The following is a 16,957-nucleotide window of genomic DNA, read 5'->3' as shown; positions in this document are numbered from 1 at the left end:
TCTTAGAGCAGAAAAGAAAACAAGAAAATTCTCCACTTTGCCCAACCATAGAAAATTACTTACTTTCAAACAGGTTTCTGCCAACCGCTCTAGTCACGGAGGAATAGAGACACCACTTTATACAAATGCATAAAGCTCAGGTGAAGCAGGAGCCCTCACTTCGCTGCTGTCCCACTTGCTTGTTGACTGTCAACAAGCAGTATTTTACTCCACATCCATCTGTTACATGCTTGCCTGGCAGATTAGCAACAATGTAGGATGAGCACACTGCAGCCTCAAATACTTTTCATAGTTTTATAGCACTAGTTTTCTAGGGTTCTGCATGACAATAAAAAAGACTGGGATTCCACTTCCTTGAAGCCTTATCTTTAAACTTCAAGTACCAACAGAAAATTTCAAAACTGTAAATGTGTTCTAAAACATCTACTGCACCAGTCTCAATTGTATAAGCATGTTTCTCCCAAAAGTCCAGTCATTAAAAGGTCAGTATCATTCTCCATCACCAAATTGCTTCTCAGCTGGATGCTTTAGGTAATCGTAATGGAACAATGTGCCTGGGAAGAGCCTCGGGTTACAGAAAAAATACCAAAAGGCAGCAAGAAAAAGTCCTGAACAGCAATTTGCCTGGTCTGTCATAAAAAATGGAAAGAGGAAACCAGCATGTTTGGAACTCAGTGATTCCCATCACACAGTGATTCCATTCTGTTGTCCACATTTGTGAGGAATCACTTGGGTTACGTTTCAAACAAATCATAATGCCTAAAATGTGCACACAGTGTACTTTCTTTAATCACACACAGTCATTTCAGCAAGCCTGTGAGGCACAGGTGGATAAGCCTTGTTTCACAGTTCATTCCATGTAACAACACCGAGAGACATAATCGAATTCTGCCCTTCCCTCAACTCAAGACTTTCCCTTACATTATATCCCTGAATTTGAAACTAATAATGTGTATGCCACACTGTGTTTCTTATCTGTATGAGTACATACAACAGGTTAACTCACCTCCACCTTCCCAATGTCACGCATTTCAACATATAAAAATGTATCACTGAATTTGGTCAATTAATGTGCCTCATTTCTTCCACCTTCAAATCTTCCTACATACCGTGCTCTCATGCTCCTTCCCACAAAAAACTGTCACGGTTCAAATTATTAGTAGTAAGAGTATCTAGCACCACTGTAACTAGCCAGTCTTGCACTGCTTGTATTTAAAAACACTTTTGCATGTCCACAGCAAGAAAAAAACAACCTGAGAGTATATGAGATGCAAATCCAAACTATTTGTCATGTACACTTCAAGACCATAGTATATGGGTCTGGTATAAGAAATGTCAGTAAGTCATGGATATACATTTATTTTCTAAACTACAGTACTCATTGTAGAAAATGGCACTGAACTACTCTTCCTGCTGAAGGTTACCATCCTCAGAGCTCACTTGGTGAAAGGAGTCACTAGAGAACCTATCACCTGCTCAGGCAAGGCCAGAAAGGTTAGCACAAACAAACAACGGCACAGTATGAGCAAAACCTATTGATTCCGTCCAATGTAGATTAGTTAGAGTTCACATAACCTCTTCAGTGCAGCCTTTGGAGTCATAACCACAAACTAAGTAGGCAAGGCTCAGCAGCTCAGAGTGCTAATGACTCCAGTCAGTATGATTAAACCTAGAGACAAATACATGAAATGCCTTCAGTGTCATTTAGCACTGTTCTAAGCATAGAATCACTCTGCCTGGGGAACCTTTTAATGTGGCAGGAGCTTCCTGAGGTTTCGTTCTTCAGGATGGTATAATGGGAACAGTCACTGGTACTACTGATAGTCTTGTAAAACCCAATTGAGCCTGAATTCCTGGCTTTGAATGGAGTGTGTAGTCATCTGCTAAGACAAAACAGGGAAAAGAAAGAAAATCCTACAATAACACTAAGAGAAAAATTTAAGACTATATACAGAAATCTAGAACCCCTTCTGCTTTATAAAGAAAGAGCCATGTAAGGAAAATAGGACAGAAACAGAATTTTAAGGCAAAGAAACTGACTGTAGCTGAGGAACTGCTGCTGTGCCCCCTCCACTGTCCGTTTCCTGTCCATCTTCCTCATGATTTTCAGTTTCTTCCATGTTACCACATAATGTGCAGACTGCCAACATACAGAAAATCCCAGCCTGTTAAACGTCTCTTTGGATAAAAAGGCAGTGTCTTTCCTGTATCTAGAGCACTCCTTTACACTGAAATATGTAGGGAGCAAGTTGCAACACTGGAAAAATCATGCAATGCACAAAAAATTAGAACAAGCAAGACAAAGTAATCCTACAGTATGACATTTTCAGAACAGCATGAATGATATATTTGGTGTTTACATCATGATATTCTTTTTCTGTAACATACAACACTTCCCTTTATGCACAAACAACAAAGAAAAAATGGAGTTATGTATCAAAAAATAAAAGGTTATTGAGTACAACACATTGCCCCTACTATGAATTGTCCTCGTACCATTTAATATCCCATACAGCACAATCTGTAGTATGTAGAGGAACTCTATGCCCAACCTACACTATGTTCTAGATATGTTCTGCTGATACTGCTAAACAGAGGATTGCTTTAGACAGCACATTTCACTGTCTGTAATCTTCAAACAGCAGGCCAGCCATGACAAGCACACTAACTTCCACCTTAACATGCCCCCTGTATCACCACTTTCTTCTCTAGGTGAGTTTGAAGAGTTGTTCAGTTAAGATAAGACAGTCTTCTAGGGATTTATGTTTTTCTTTCTGATATAAAACTCACACATTCCCATGTTAAAATAGAAGTAGCACCAGGTAGATCCATATTTTAGTTTTACCTTGCATGTTTCATACACCAAATCCTGTTTAAACTGGCAATATAGTGCCCGCCTTCTCAGTCTGACATTTTACCCCTTCTGCATACTTGTATGAGCTGGGACATCACTGCAAATGTATAGGCATTAACAGACCTCTCATATTTCTTCTCCCTTCCAAACCAGAAGATGGAAATTGTTCATGTTTTTCTAAGACATTTTCCATAACTAATTATTAACTCCATTATTTTGAAGACACTGGATGCTTTTTATTTCCATGACAGTTACAATGCCTCCAAAAAGAAGTGCTGCACACTATGTATAGCAGGAAAAGGTACAAATTACCCCCCAGTTGACACCAGTTTATCTAGAAATTTTAAAAGCTTCACCTCAAATCTTCAGTACAACTGTGATCACAGCACAGGTACAACACAGTATCAAACACCACCTCTTCAAGAACAATTGATAACGCCACCTCATTTTAATCAAACCTTTTTAAACAAACACAGTCACACATTCAATGGAGGATGCGCTTAACATGGAAAGTCTACCTCAAATTAAGTGTTTTCTGATTTGTGAAACTCCAAGAAAAAAAAAAAAACAAAACTCTTAAGAAAAAATGTCAAACTGTTAACAGAATAAAGCTCTGTGTGTTTGTGTTTGCGTGTGCACACAAAAAACACACACATGCCCATATACTTTAAAACATTTCTGGTTTAAAATGACATTTATAATGATCCTAAAGGTAGAAGTTCATAATCTGTAGACAAATTACAAGCAGAAATGTGACAATCACTTTCTTCCCTGTCCCCTCTGAAATGCAGGCATGTAAAAGTTGAGAAGAAACAGTGTATATTCCTGCTAACCACAGAAGTATAGACCATTCCAGGGGGAGCAATAAACCACAAGTGGAAATCTTAGAAAGACGATGCTCTTGTGTTTGCATGAAATATTTTTAATAACATATAAATTACAGTACTTTGTAGTAATAAAATCACCATAATTCCATCAAGAAGTAGCTTTACAGCAGTGGGATTGTATAAATATCATATGAAAGAACACTGCTTTGTTTTATAACTTGGCTTATGCTGATATTCTTTGATTTGCTTTCTCCTTATTGTATGCAACATCTGTAATGTGGACATAATTTGGTACAAGAAAAAGACAAAAATTCACAAATACCACCGAGTATGATAAAACTCGAGTTGCACAGATAGACACTAAGTGCAATCAAACAATGCTTAGACACAGTTGTTCAACATATTCTTTTAACAAAAAGAACTACAGGCAATATGAAAAGACATGCTTTCTCCACTTCTTCCCTAAATCCACACTAGTGCTGACACTAAGCATTGCTATCCCATGCAACCCTCTATGTGCTGGGCTGCAGCAGGACTACTCCCCATTACTGCATTGCGAACAAGCAGTTCAGGCTGGTCAAACTCACAAGCAAAAAGAATCTGAGGAATGCAGCCTAGCCAAGGGAAGAGTATTTTGCTCTGGCAGAGCCCTCAGTGGAGTGGGAAGAGGAGGGGAGGAGGAGACAGACATGGGAGAGACAAAAAGGACAGGATGAGAAGCGGGAGAGGACTACCAGCACAGTCTAAGTATTTTCTTTAAAATATCTTGTAAAGAAAATGAAGTATTCTTGAAATGTTCAAAACAGTACAATCTCTCTTTTTCTTTTCTATCACTCCCTTATCTTCAAACAAAGAGACTGCTCTTCAGCAGAAGAAAACAAGGATTCGTTGAAGAACATGGATATAAAGAGCCAGAAAAAGACCTGGTTCCTTCCATGCTTGACTCCAGTGAACAGCGAAGTCAGGATAGCCATTCTCAAAAAAAACCAACCCTTTGCTGTCCTTAGACTTTTCTCACTTCAGTTCTTAACTTCACAATGACAGATTTGCAGTGCAAGCAAATACTGCTTGCCTGTTTAAGAAAAAAGTCTTTAAAGCACCTACCAATAAATACCAAAGCATCAGATTTGCTGACTTTCGCATCATGCCTCACCAACATCCGGAGGAAGCAAGATGCCAGTCAGTTCACAACACTGCATGTAACACAAATGCAAACTCAAGAGGCTCTTGTTAAGCACACACCAACAATGAAGGAGATCAGCTTCCAATCAACACACAGAGGCTTTAAGGAAATAGGACAGCAAATCTGAAACACATCCCTGCATGCAGAAACACACACTCCTTCAGATCTTTTGGTGCTTGAAAGATCACTTATCCGCTTGAAAGTTCACTTATGGGGGGGAGGGAGAGGGTAGGAAGAGAAAGGAAAGAAAGTCTACCATTTTAGACCATAATAAATTGTAGTAACTCTCACTGGAATACAAGCAATATTTGTCTGCTAAAACTGTATATTTGCATCCTATCTTTTGCTAAAAAAATATGACAGATGTTTCCAAGATTTGCCAGCTCATTTTCCAGACTCGCTGCACAAATAGAAAACCAGGCTCTCACTATCATCTCTATGCCTTCCAGACACAGGGCTTTGAGACAGGAATACATCCTGCCCCCACATTTATTGAGGCCAATTCTGTTGGAATGCTTGCAAGGAATCAGTTTGATTTCGAAAGTAGATCGCCATTATTGCTCCTCTGCCCCATCCTCTCTTTCAACCTACACTTCCCTAAAAAGATGGTCTTCTCCTTATAATTTTGCAATAGTCTCATAGCTCTTTAAAAACTCATAAACTAGTTAAAAATATATGAATAGTTCAGCATCACACTTCACCCTGACAAGAAACAGGCCCCCATTCAACTTTCAGTGCAGCTTATCGTTAAACATGCAATAAATTCAGCCATCTTTGGTTCAAAGGCATATAGACTGCAAAGCCAAATCGCTCAACAGCTCAGCACCACTTGTCATCCTGTCTCAAACATAGCTCTGATTGCAAGCACTTGGGAAACAACTTGTTTCCTTCCTTAGTCTGCCACAGCTTGGCCAAAAAGCCTGGTCACTATTCACATGCCTTTCAGTTTTCACCAAACCTGCAGGTAGCTTCAAGAGCATAGTGCCTTCCCAGCCATAAAAATAAAACTAAAGGGTGACTTTGGACAAAACTGAGCCTTCGAAAATGCCAAGAAAGACAGTATTTTTTAATGAGTGCCTATTTCATGATTTTACTCTTCGTCCTATTACAATATGCTTTATAAACAATTACATAAAGCAGAAACATTCTCCTGTTATATTGTAAGGAAGACATGATTCTGTAGAGAAAATACATGACAGTTTCTTGAAGAGCTGACCCAAATCTAAGAATAGCTAGAAACAAACATTTGCACATGCAAGTGTTCGTATAAGCACATCTCAAGAAGAGAATTCACATACAAACAGCTGCCCTGTCAGCTAGACTGGATATGTTCAATAGAACATGCACAGGCCACCGAAGTTACTGCAAAGACAAACTTGAAGCATTACAGCAGAAGGTAAAATTATTACTTTATTTTCAAATTAACTATCTGTAGTATCAGCTGCTTCATTTTACCTATTTAGATGTTTGTATTCAAAAAGAGAAGTATCCTCTAATTTCACAGCTAATGTCTGAAAGTGAAAATTTAATTGCCTTTTCACCAAATTCCCATTAATGCTTCAGGAGCACTTTTATTTCTCACTACATGTTCCCAAAGTCATCACCACATAATTCACATTATTTCTGGATGTCGCTGTTAAATTCTCCTTTTCAAATAGCAAACCAACCATCAGAACAGCTTTCTTTCCTAGATTTTTTAAATCACTCCAATGCCATCAAGTCTTTACATACTAAACACGCAAAATTTGAAAAACGTGGTAATGTAGAGCAGTGTGGACAACTTTCTAACGTATTTCTTGTCTGTGCAAAATAGAATCAAGATGATCTACAAGAAGCAATAAAGAGCTAGACTGTGCTCTTATGTCGCACAGTTTTAGCAGCATCAAAATTGTGAGGACTCCTCATCAGCCGCAGTCTGTTCAGGGACCAGATGCGACTCCACACTGATGACAATGTCGGTGGGCAGGGGCTTCATCCTCCCACTTCAGCATTTTTGCATACCAGCCACAAAGCTGCCTATCTTGCAGGAGTCAACAAAACAACTATTTGCAAAGCCAGTTACAGAGTTTAGTCCTAATGCAGTTACTGAACTGCTTTTTATATTCTTCAAGTTCCAATTCTGCTGACAAAGAAATTGAATTACAGTAATAAATAATCAAGTCAATATAGCTGAGTTGCTGCCCTTTTCTTATCCTTACCAAAGACATGTAGAAAAGTAATACTTTTACTTAAAACGCTGAGCAAGGAAAAAAGCAGTAGAAGTCCTTGCTTCTCTTTGTTCTTTTATTCCTGTACAAAAAACCAGATCTTCATTTTCTTACGAAATCAACATTCCACAGCTGCCCTTTTATATTCTCATTTTAGCAGGGTAAGAGACAAAAAGCAATAAAGGGCTCCTAGGAAAATAATCCTAAGACCTCATACAAAAAATGATCCTTTTGAAGGACAGAACCAGAAAGCCTTATGTTAATTCATTACACAGTACCATCACTTCCCAACTATGCACACCAGAAGTAACAACCATATACCTAAAAAAACGCATACACAAACTATGGGCCCCAAAAACGCCCAGAAAAGGCAATGAATATGTCCCGCTTGGTTCCCTGAAGCTTTGGATCTGATGTTTAATTTAGGCTATTTGATTTCACTATTCAACACGCAGAGACATACACATTTTTGCACCTTCTTAGCAATTTTTCACTTGCGCCTTGCAGGCTGCTTTTCCTACCTGGTCTCGCAGCTGTTGAACTGAAGTCTGAAGGCTGAGAATTTGGTTAAAGAGAGGACTCTGCAGCACTGATTTTAATAAGCTCAGTTTTTCCTCGTTTGCAATGTCACCTCGATCCCGAAGTTTTGCCTGTAAGCGCTCCATGGCCTGGAGGGCCCGATGTGTATCTGTAGTGATAACCATACCTAGTCAGCAGCAGTTCAGAAACAGACACATACAAGCCGGTAACAGGTTTAAACGTATCCCTCCTTACTGCTCAAACTACAGATGACTTTAATGGTTCAGTTCTGAATAAAAATCCAAGCCCAAACACATCTAATGAATTAGGAAGTCAGAGGCAGAGCACAAAGCAGAAGCCAGTGAAAATTACATTTTTCTCCATCTAGAAGTGGGTTACAAAAGTGAAACAGCCTTTATTAAAATTTAGTTATGGGAACTGTGGCTACAGACCACTTTAAATATGTAGTGACAAAAATAGCCACAACAGAATACGTTTGCCTTTTTCATACAAACTTTTTATTTCTAGTAAAGGTTAAAACAATGAAATCAAGACAAAAGGCTAAGAATTAAAACACTAAGCAAATGAGGGTACACATTTCGTTTTCAAACACAAAATACAAAAACTCAAATATGTCACATATTTCTAAGCACAGAAGATATTTTTTTACAAAACCTCTCTCATACAAATGTCCAAAATCTATTATGCACACTTGATTTGGCAAAAAAAAAATATAGCGATACAAATAAAAAACGTTACCAATTGTTTCCAACATGTTTTCTGCTTCTCAGCTTCTATTCCAATAACCGGAAGCGGCAGCAAATACAGTACTTCCCTGAAAAACAACAGAAAGGGAAAAGGGTCACATTTATAGAAGCATTAAGCCCTGAAGAAGAAAAAAGGCTTGATTTCTGCAAACAAGAAACAGACCTGCAAAATAACAATCCACAAAAAAATCCTACATCTCCTTGGATAATTAAAATAACCTCAGATGTGATCATATTGTGAGTCACTTTGGAGCTTAAAGCCTACCTGAAAATTGCTTTTAGGAATATACTTTGTAATATTTTTGCATTCCATGACAAAGCTGCAGCTGCATACTGTTGCACAACATGTCCTCCATTGCTTTAATCAGAAGCTATGAATCATAGCTGTCACTGATACTTCACAGTTTCATTACTTTCCTTTACAGTGATTCATAAAAAACATTCCCTGCGGGATCAGTTTTCAAGTTCTATGTTGACAATTTCAGGTGCATGAACCATAGTACGTTTTTTTAAAGCAACCTTTCAAAAAGAAATGTCATGTAAGTCAGAAGGTCTTCATGCTACACAGACTTGCAGGACTCCCACAATACAGCCTCCACAATTAACAGCTATTGGAACCGAGACTCAGATCTGGATGGCAGCTGGATTTTTGCCAGCATGTTTTTGTAGGCAGGAAATTTTACACTGGGATGAAGAATTTCTGAAATTGCTTTGTTTATTCTTTTTTACTGTTTTTGGGGGTTTGACTTGTGGTGGTGGTGGTGGTGTTTGTTTGCCATTTATTTTTTTTTCCCAACTGTGTCTGTAATTGCTTAGAATTTTGTAGTAGCGGAGTATGTTTCATGGAGATGGATAGACGAGAAGTAAGGAGTTCCAGCATCACTACAGGTTTAGGAACTCAGCTGTGTATTTCGTCATCCTTAACAACGGTGCATTTGTTTTCTGGATAATACGAAAGCAGTTCAATATAGCATTCCAACTTGAATCCACTAACCTTACCAATATGCAGAGAGCTGTGATGTCTAAATGCTCAGGAAAAAAAGAGTTTTTCTTGAAATTTTGGAGACATATAGGGCAAGGAATGGTGTTGACAGATCTCTGGTTAAGACAGCCTAACTAAAATTCAACAGGACCATTAGTTATAATAGAACCCGAGCAAGACAAGCATGTATCAGTCCTCGCAATAAAAGCAAGAGAACAGCTGTTAGACGGAGGCACTTAGAAGGAACACAAGCCAGGATGAACATTTTGACAAGCCTGTATTATCTGTGGTTTCTGCAGAAATTCCAAATCAAATGAGTTAAAAACAATTTCAAGTTCCATTGCCAAGACTTCCCTGGTTTAGATATGTCTGAGGTGTCATACCGGTTTATTGTATTGCATTTGAATTTTCCAATACATTGGTATAGAATTGCTGATCATCCTCTTTAGGACAGTGTACCACTTAGGGACAGACACTCAAATCCTTTGAATCTGAATTTGTCAAAGTAAGCTTATTCCATGATCCAAATTGTGCATATCAGTAAAAAATAAGCTTCATGAATGTCTCCTCGCTTGCCAAGGCAAATCCCAGCACATGATTACCAGATCTGAAACACAAACCAAATACCTTGTGTTTCCACCTTGTGTTTTGAGCTTGTCACTCCACTAAACAAGACAAAAAAAAATGTGTGTTTTACATGGGAAGAGCTAGATGAGATCATTTAAATGTTATGAAGGAAGGTGGCTTCCCCAAACCTTATCACTCATGACTTTTCCTTCTAGATGAACAAACTATGAAAACTTCCTCCATTCAGAGTTCCTATTTACAAACAGAGGTATTTATGTCAGGTTCGGAGGTGTTTTTCTCAGTGGCAACACCAACCAAAGCAGTTCTTTCCTGTTTCACTGTTCCAGTTCTTCTTTCACAGCTACTCATGGGGCTGTGTTGTGGAGGCAACCAGAGAACTGCGCAGGAAAAAAAATAAAATAAAAAAGAGTATTTTTCAGTTATTTCAGTGCCACGATCCTGCTTATCACAGTACTATATGCACAAGCACATGGCACTGTATGTTTCATTCTCATCTTCCAAGAAAACTGATCAGGAAAAATACAGGGTTACCATTGTGATTTAGCTCCCCAAGAATCTCAAGAAGACGTGCAACTGCAAAAACTCTGTATCTTTCAGAGTAGTTAGATATTGCTTTCTGTTATGATTCAACTTGTCCAAAATTTCATTCTTGGTATGCTGTGAAAGTCATGTGTTACAAGTCACAAAATGGACAATGTCATCACTGTGTTTCTGAAATCCCAGAGGTACAAACTCTGATGATTTATGATGGAAGCTTTCTAAAGTGCACACATGTTCTAAACATGCTCTGTAGATGGAGATGATCCTATCTAATTTGCAATGAAAAGTCCTTACCTCTCCTAAGACACTTGTTATATACTTTCTATTTACATCATGCTTCAGAGGTAGGAATACTGGTCTAGAGCTATCTTAGCATTAGCAAATCCATTTTTAAGTCTCAGTTTAATTCTCCCTATTTTTTGTTTCTACTAGCGGGGAATCCCTCCTCAGCTGACCAGCTTAATGCTTTTGTTGACTGCAGCACTAGGCAGGAGCAAGATCAGAACTGCTGTCAGGATGTTTTCCTTCAGGACACTTCCTCTGACGCAGAAGCAACACATTGAGGCATACCAGCGTTTCTACATGTCACAGTTCAAGATGACCCGTCTGCTCTGGCTGCACTCTGAAATGGTGAAAAGCCACGTGACTGTGCTCCTGCTGTGCCACAGCCATGCGAACAAGTGGGATCTGTCAGCACCAGCTTAGTAGCACATTAACATAGCCGAAATACAAGTGAAGCAAGTGCGCATCTGTCCAAAATGCAGGACAGAGACATACCCATACATAACCACCGCCTACCACAGCTGCAGTCCTGGTCTTTAAACCCGCTTGCTCTCAAGCATTTTAACAATAATGCACAGGGGAGAAATATGGAAGCATGCATGATTATTTGCTGAAAGGCACAAATCTATAATTTGTTATAATGAATATTTTTATAATGCTCTCACAGACTTCTAGATGCGCAAATGGGAAGTTATTTCTGATTTTCTCATTTTGTAGACTCCTAGCAGTCCATATAACAGGAGTCTGAAGCCAAAACCAGCTCTTCTATACATGATACAAATACTGTTCACATCTCAAAGAGCTTACTAGCTTAGCTCAAAGTAGATTTAACTATTTTTGTATTTCAGTGCTAAAGTTCATTAATCTCTTCACAGTAATAGGAACACAGACTGTCTAAGACTTTTTTTATTGGTAACCTGAAGAAATACATCTAAGTGAATAACAAGCTAAATTTACTTTCAAGTTTTTAAAGGCACAGGTACCTGAAAGATGTAACTTAAAAAAAAAACAAACAAACCATCTTCTCCTTTTCCTCTTGTTTTATAACAGGAATGTAGAAAGCACAAGTAATTTTAGACAGGTACATGGTGAGAAACATGCCATCTTCTACTAAGCATGCAAAAAAGTTAAAGATGATCTCTTTCAAACCTGCACTCCTGAAATATGATTCTTTCCATGCTAACAAACAAAAATGTGTTGTCTCCACTCTTTATGCTGCCCAGTTTCCACAGTTTGGTTGCCAGCAAACAGCTGGCATGCTGCAGTTCTGGTTTCTTTCTGACCACTCCTAAATCACTAAAATCCACAGGTGTCAGAATTTTAAAAAACATACACAAAATTTAGGTCAAGCACCTTCTTTTCACTGCAACCATGCAGGCCACTTAACTAAACAGCCACACAATTCATGAGAAGAGAAAGATGACCCACTTCCACTGATCATGTAGTTCCCACACGGAACCTTACTCTGTTTCATTGACAGATACTCCATCTACTATTTCATAAAGCCATTTCAGATAATACCCTGGAAACTAATGCTCATGGCAGCAGATTAGCAAACATGCAATGCCAAAGATAGAAAACACAGTAATAGGCTTTGCTCTGTATCTCCTGCATTACTTGAAGTGCCCTGAGGACACAGAGAAAATGCCTATCCTAAGAGTGTTTTCTAGACCCAAACTTAAGCTAGGAGTTGCTTCAGAATTAAAAAAAAAAAAAACCAAACAAAAACAACAACTAAGTGTCTCAATTAAGCAGCACAGTAATCAAAACTTGCAATTTATAGCTGCTATAAAGAGTATTTCAAAACTTCTAAACTAAATTTTAACACCTGGGCCTGGACTTGGCTAGGCTAGAGATATCCTTCCATACCTAATTTTTATCCCTTGTTGTTTCACACCCCTACTTGCTGGCTATCACTCAAACAGGCATGTTATGTTAGCACTGTGTGGTGCAGGAATGGAAACGAAACAACACAGGACATGGAAGATAACTAATTGCTGTTAAATCTTCTGCTTTGCTTGCGATCTCCACCAGCTCTTCTATTTTGCCCAGTTACCTCCTGCACACTGGGTACCAGTTCTGGGAAGAAAATTAAGGTCATGCCCAGACTCCTTATGGGGAGTCTTCTCAGTATAAAGGCAGCTGAAACTATTCACAGTAAATTGAAAGATCTTTTCTATGTATTCTTCCACTGTCACAAAGACGATTTTGCTGTTGCATACAGCACTTTCTAGGATTACAAGCAATATTACAAGGATTTGACATCTGTAGCCTGACTCATACAGCCTTTATTAATCGTGACGAAAGTGATACACATACTGGAGCGTGCAGCAAAAGCGTGGGCAAACAAATGCAAGACCACAGTGACCAGCAGGTAAAGGAGGATAAACAAAAAGTGGAAAGGAAGAAAGACAAGGAAAAAAGGCTAGCCTTCCAATTTACTGATAGGACATCAGCTCGCCAAATTAACATCAACCACTTGTTTTCATCAGTCAAGAGACCCTGGACTGCATGCTTCTGCATGACAGAAGAGAGAACCGAATCAAATTAAGGATTTAATACGAACGTGGACTGCTCCACGAGGAACAAAGCCAATTTCCACTGACTACCTGGAATGTAACAGTCAAGCACCAGAAGCCTGAAATTTACATTTAAAAGCTATGCTAATGAGAAATTGTTCTGAAACATTCAAAACAGAACTAAAAAAGGCAGTCCGGAAACCAACACACAGCCTGTATTAAGGCTATAAGCAGTTTTGTAGTATTTTGTAGTATTTTGAACATTGAGATATTTTAATTTTCTGTACACATCACACTAACGTATTAAGGATACTTCCAATGCTTTGGGATGAACAAGCAATCTGTTTGCTTCTGTTTAATTAATAATATTCTGTAACACAGTAAAGAGCCTGACATGAGCATAATACCCACGGTTAGCTGATGTGCAAGTTATAATTGCAACTTGGAAATGGGCCCAAACTATACTTAATGCTCTCACCTACTAATAAATATGTGTGATACACGTCATTCAAAAGTAAATTGCAAAGGTTATTGCAAAAACATCATAGTAGGGGAACTTTTGCTGGTGGGGATTTTTAGAGGTTTCATTGGTTAAGAAAACTAACGGATCATCTGTTTACCAAATAAAAAAACCACACACACACACACACAAAAATAAAACAAAAAACAAACAAACAAAAACTTTCAGTAAATATTTTAAATTGAGATGAATTAGAATCACTTTATTCTAATTTTTGAAATACAGGATTAGCTTCAGAAACTGAAAAGTAACATTTTTGTACATGCAGAATATAAGTGACACTACATATACTGAATTAAAGTATGAAACTCAGGCAAAGTATTGTCTCTTTATGTTTTCAGCATATGCAATCAATTATCATATCCATTAAACTCAGTTAAATTTGATGGAAGTCGTTCCTACAGCAGTTGCACTTCTTAATGTACACTGCATTCTTCACAGAAGTGACAACAGCATACATAAATGAATAAATAAGAAGCCCCACTGAATGGCTGCCATTAAGCTTCAACAAAGAGTCACCATCTTTCTTACAAACTGAAAACACAAACTTCTCATTGTATACTGTGACAACAGGCAAGTAATGCAGAAAATCACTACCGTATGTAACAAGACTATCACGCCAGGTGTCTCAGACATAACGACGGTGTCTGAAAAGCGTACAAAATAAATACCCAAATACTGTCTAGACCAACTATTCCACAAGCAACAAACAACGCTTCTCCAAAGCAATTTCTATGTGAAAAGAAGACACTGGGAAAAAAATGGCATATTCATATATTGACTCCTTGGGAATGGTAAAAGTGAAACAAAACTGTCCTTCCCAATGATGATATACTGCCAGCATGGCATTGTATCGGCACAAACTGCTTCAGCAGGGTGCTCAGATATAAACTCAATTAGAAAATTTATTGGATACACTCCACAGAATTTCACATTTTCTAAAATGAAACATGGAACTGATGAATTAAAAGGTCTTTATAACGGGTCTCAATACACTAATTAAAGTGCTATCTATTAAAACAAAGACATTCACAGCAACTGGAGCAACTGAGAAGCTGTATGGTATTCTTCTCTGAAGAATTCAGACATAGATCCAGACGGAATATAAAGATCATCTGCTAGTACGTAAATAGTGCAGTTCTCTTTTCCCTAGTGCTGATATTCATCTAACTTTCCTAGTGCACTTTTGTGCAGAGAGGAAAGAATGTATCCAGTTCCCGATGAAAAAGCTTCTCGAAAGCACAAAGGAAACCATTAGAAACACCCATGCTAATCAGCAGATGTTACGTGCATGGTACTGCTAACAAGATACAGGGACAAAAAAATATGTATACTAAAAATGGATAACAATTTTGAAAATTAAAAAAAATAAGGTGAAGTCCTCTGTCATAAAAAAATTTTGATAGTAAAGGTGGATATGTCCTTAGATATGTTCATTCTACATTCTTCTAACGTGGTTTTTTTTTTTTCATTTCCACATCAAATAACATTTCCAAAAAATATTTCAACACTTTCCCCTTTTCCAGTTTAGAATCCTCCATCAGAGCGAGTTGCTGTTATCTTGGAAAATGCAGTGCTGATATAGAAACCACACGGTTTTCACAATTGACTTCCACAATGGCAAAATTCAGACCCTTCAACTGGATTACAGTAAATCACTGTTGTGCTCCCACAAGAGACTTCTGCTACTCTTTCTGGCACCATAGTCTGTAATGACATTTTCTGTTCAACAGCTTATACTGAAAAAATCTTCTGCGTGTGTTAAGAAGCAAAAATACGCAGAGATGAGGCAATGTTGATAAAAGTGACAGGAGAACACAACACTGCCCTGTCAAATGGCAAATCGAATCTGTTAAACATGGTAAACAGAGTTCAAATGGCTGGCTTTGTGAGCTTTTGCCTTGTATTTTCTTTATCCCTACTGCTCTTTCCAGTAATTCAGAGAGGTACTTGCAGCAAGGGGGGACACCACACGAGAAACAAACCGTCCCAAAAACGAGGCCCTTTCCTTCGCACAACCAGACCCATCACAGGGCACAACTGAGGCTTGTGTGTCGCCACTCCGCCTCCACTCTGACAAAACGCTCCTGTTTAAACACAGACCCGTGGCGATGCTCGAGAGCTACAGCAGGGTGTGGACGAGCCAGAAGCGCCGCCAAGAGCGCGGCAACAGGTACCGGCACGGCCGCCGCTCCACCAGGAGCCGGCACACCCGCCGTGAGGGAAGCCGCGGGCTCCGCTCGGGCCTCTGCGCTCCGAGCGAGCCCCAAGGCCGCCGGCCGCAGGGGCTGGGCGAGGGCCGCTGCGCGCAGCTGCCTCCCCGGGCCGCGGCCGCCCGCAGGTCTGTGGCGGCAGCAGAGGAGGAGCCCTCCCCGCAGCACACACTCCCCCTGGGGTTAAAAAAGGGAGGGGGGAAGAGAAGGGAAGGGGGGCCAAGCGCGCAGCGCTGCCCGCAGCAGCGGGGGAAGCTCTGCTTTTGTTTACGCGAGGACTGCCCGCCAGGCCGCCCCAGGCCGCCGCCCGCCTGCCCGCCCGCCCGCCCCGGGCCGGAGCCGCAGCCCAACCCAGCCCCAGCGCCGCTCCCCGCCGCCCGCGGACCGCTCTGCCCGGGGCGCGCGAGAAAAAGGCTCAGACACCCCGCAGCTCCACGGCCTCTCTCCTCCTCCAACCGCGTCCCCGGGCCCCGCGAAATCCGGCTGACCAATAGAACAATGATAAATTAAACTTCGCGAGATAAACACATTTTAAAAGGCCGCTCAAAACTCCAGTAATACTGCTGGCCCCTGCCCGCATCCCCGCAGGACGACACAGGCGGGCTCGCCCCGCAGCCCGCCGCCCGGCCCGGCGCTGCGCTTACCCCGGCGGCTCAGCGGGCCTGGCAGCCCGGCCCCGCTCCCCGCCTTCGCCCTTCCCGCCCCCAAGTAACGGCGCCGAGCCGCGCCGCGGGGGAAGCGCGCTCAGGCACGCCCCGGCGGCCTGAAACCTAATCCTGCCCCGCCGCCCCCCCGGCCAGGCCCGGCCCCAGCCCCGCGCGGCTTCTCCGGCGGCGAGTGTTCGGAAGCGGTGATGCCCCAGGACTGGCTCGGGCGGCCGCCGGCAGCGCAGAACGAAACTGCGGGCGCATCCCGACAACGGGGAGCGGGAGTATCAGGGTAGTCGGGGTGCCACG

At 40.5% G+C, this 16,957-nt stretch overlaps 1 protein-coding gene across 14 annotated transcripts in view; it reads right to left on the bottom strand.

The window, feature by feature from the left end:
• MPDZ (multiple PDZ domain crumbs cell polarity complex component) overlaps positions 1–16,742 on the bottom strand; it is a 98,372-nt gene extending 81,630 nt beyond the window's left edge. For 13 of the 14 annotated variants that reach the window (XM_065860195.2, XM_071802627.1, XM_071802629.1 and 10 more), the window contains exons 1-3: positions 16,646–16,742; positions 8,350–8,425; positions 7,593–7,759 (exon numbers count right to left, since the gene is read on the bottom strand). In XM_065860195.2, the coding sequence (XP_065716267.1) occupies positions 7,593–7,759; positions 8,350–8,365 (183 nt within the window). In that variant the 5' untranslated portion in view covers positions 8,366–8,425; positions 16,646–16,742. The remainder of the gene's footprint in view (positions 1–7,592; positions 7,760–8,349; positions 8,426–16,645) is intronic. The other variant, XM_071802628.1, reaches the window with a different exon arrangement.
• Between the last annotated feature and the right edge of the window lie 215 nt (positions 16,743–16,957).

Source organism: Patagioenas fasciata, chromosome Z, assembly GCF_037038585.1.
Source record: "Patagioenas fasciata isolate bPatFas1 chromosome Z, bPatFas1.hap1, whole genome shotgun sequence".
Lineage (NCBI taxonomy): Eukaryota > Metazoa > Chordata > Aves > Columbiformes > Columbidae > Patagioenas > Patagioenas fasciata.
Note: the sequence above shows the minus strand (reverse complement) of the source record. Positions and strands in the feature narration are given on the sequence as shown.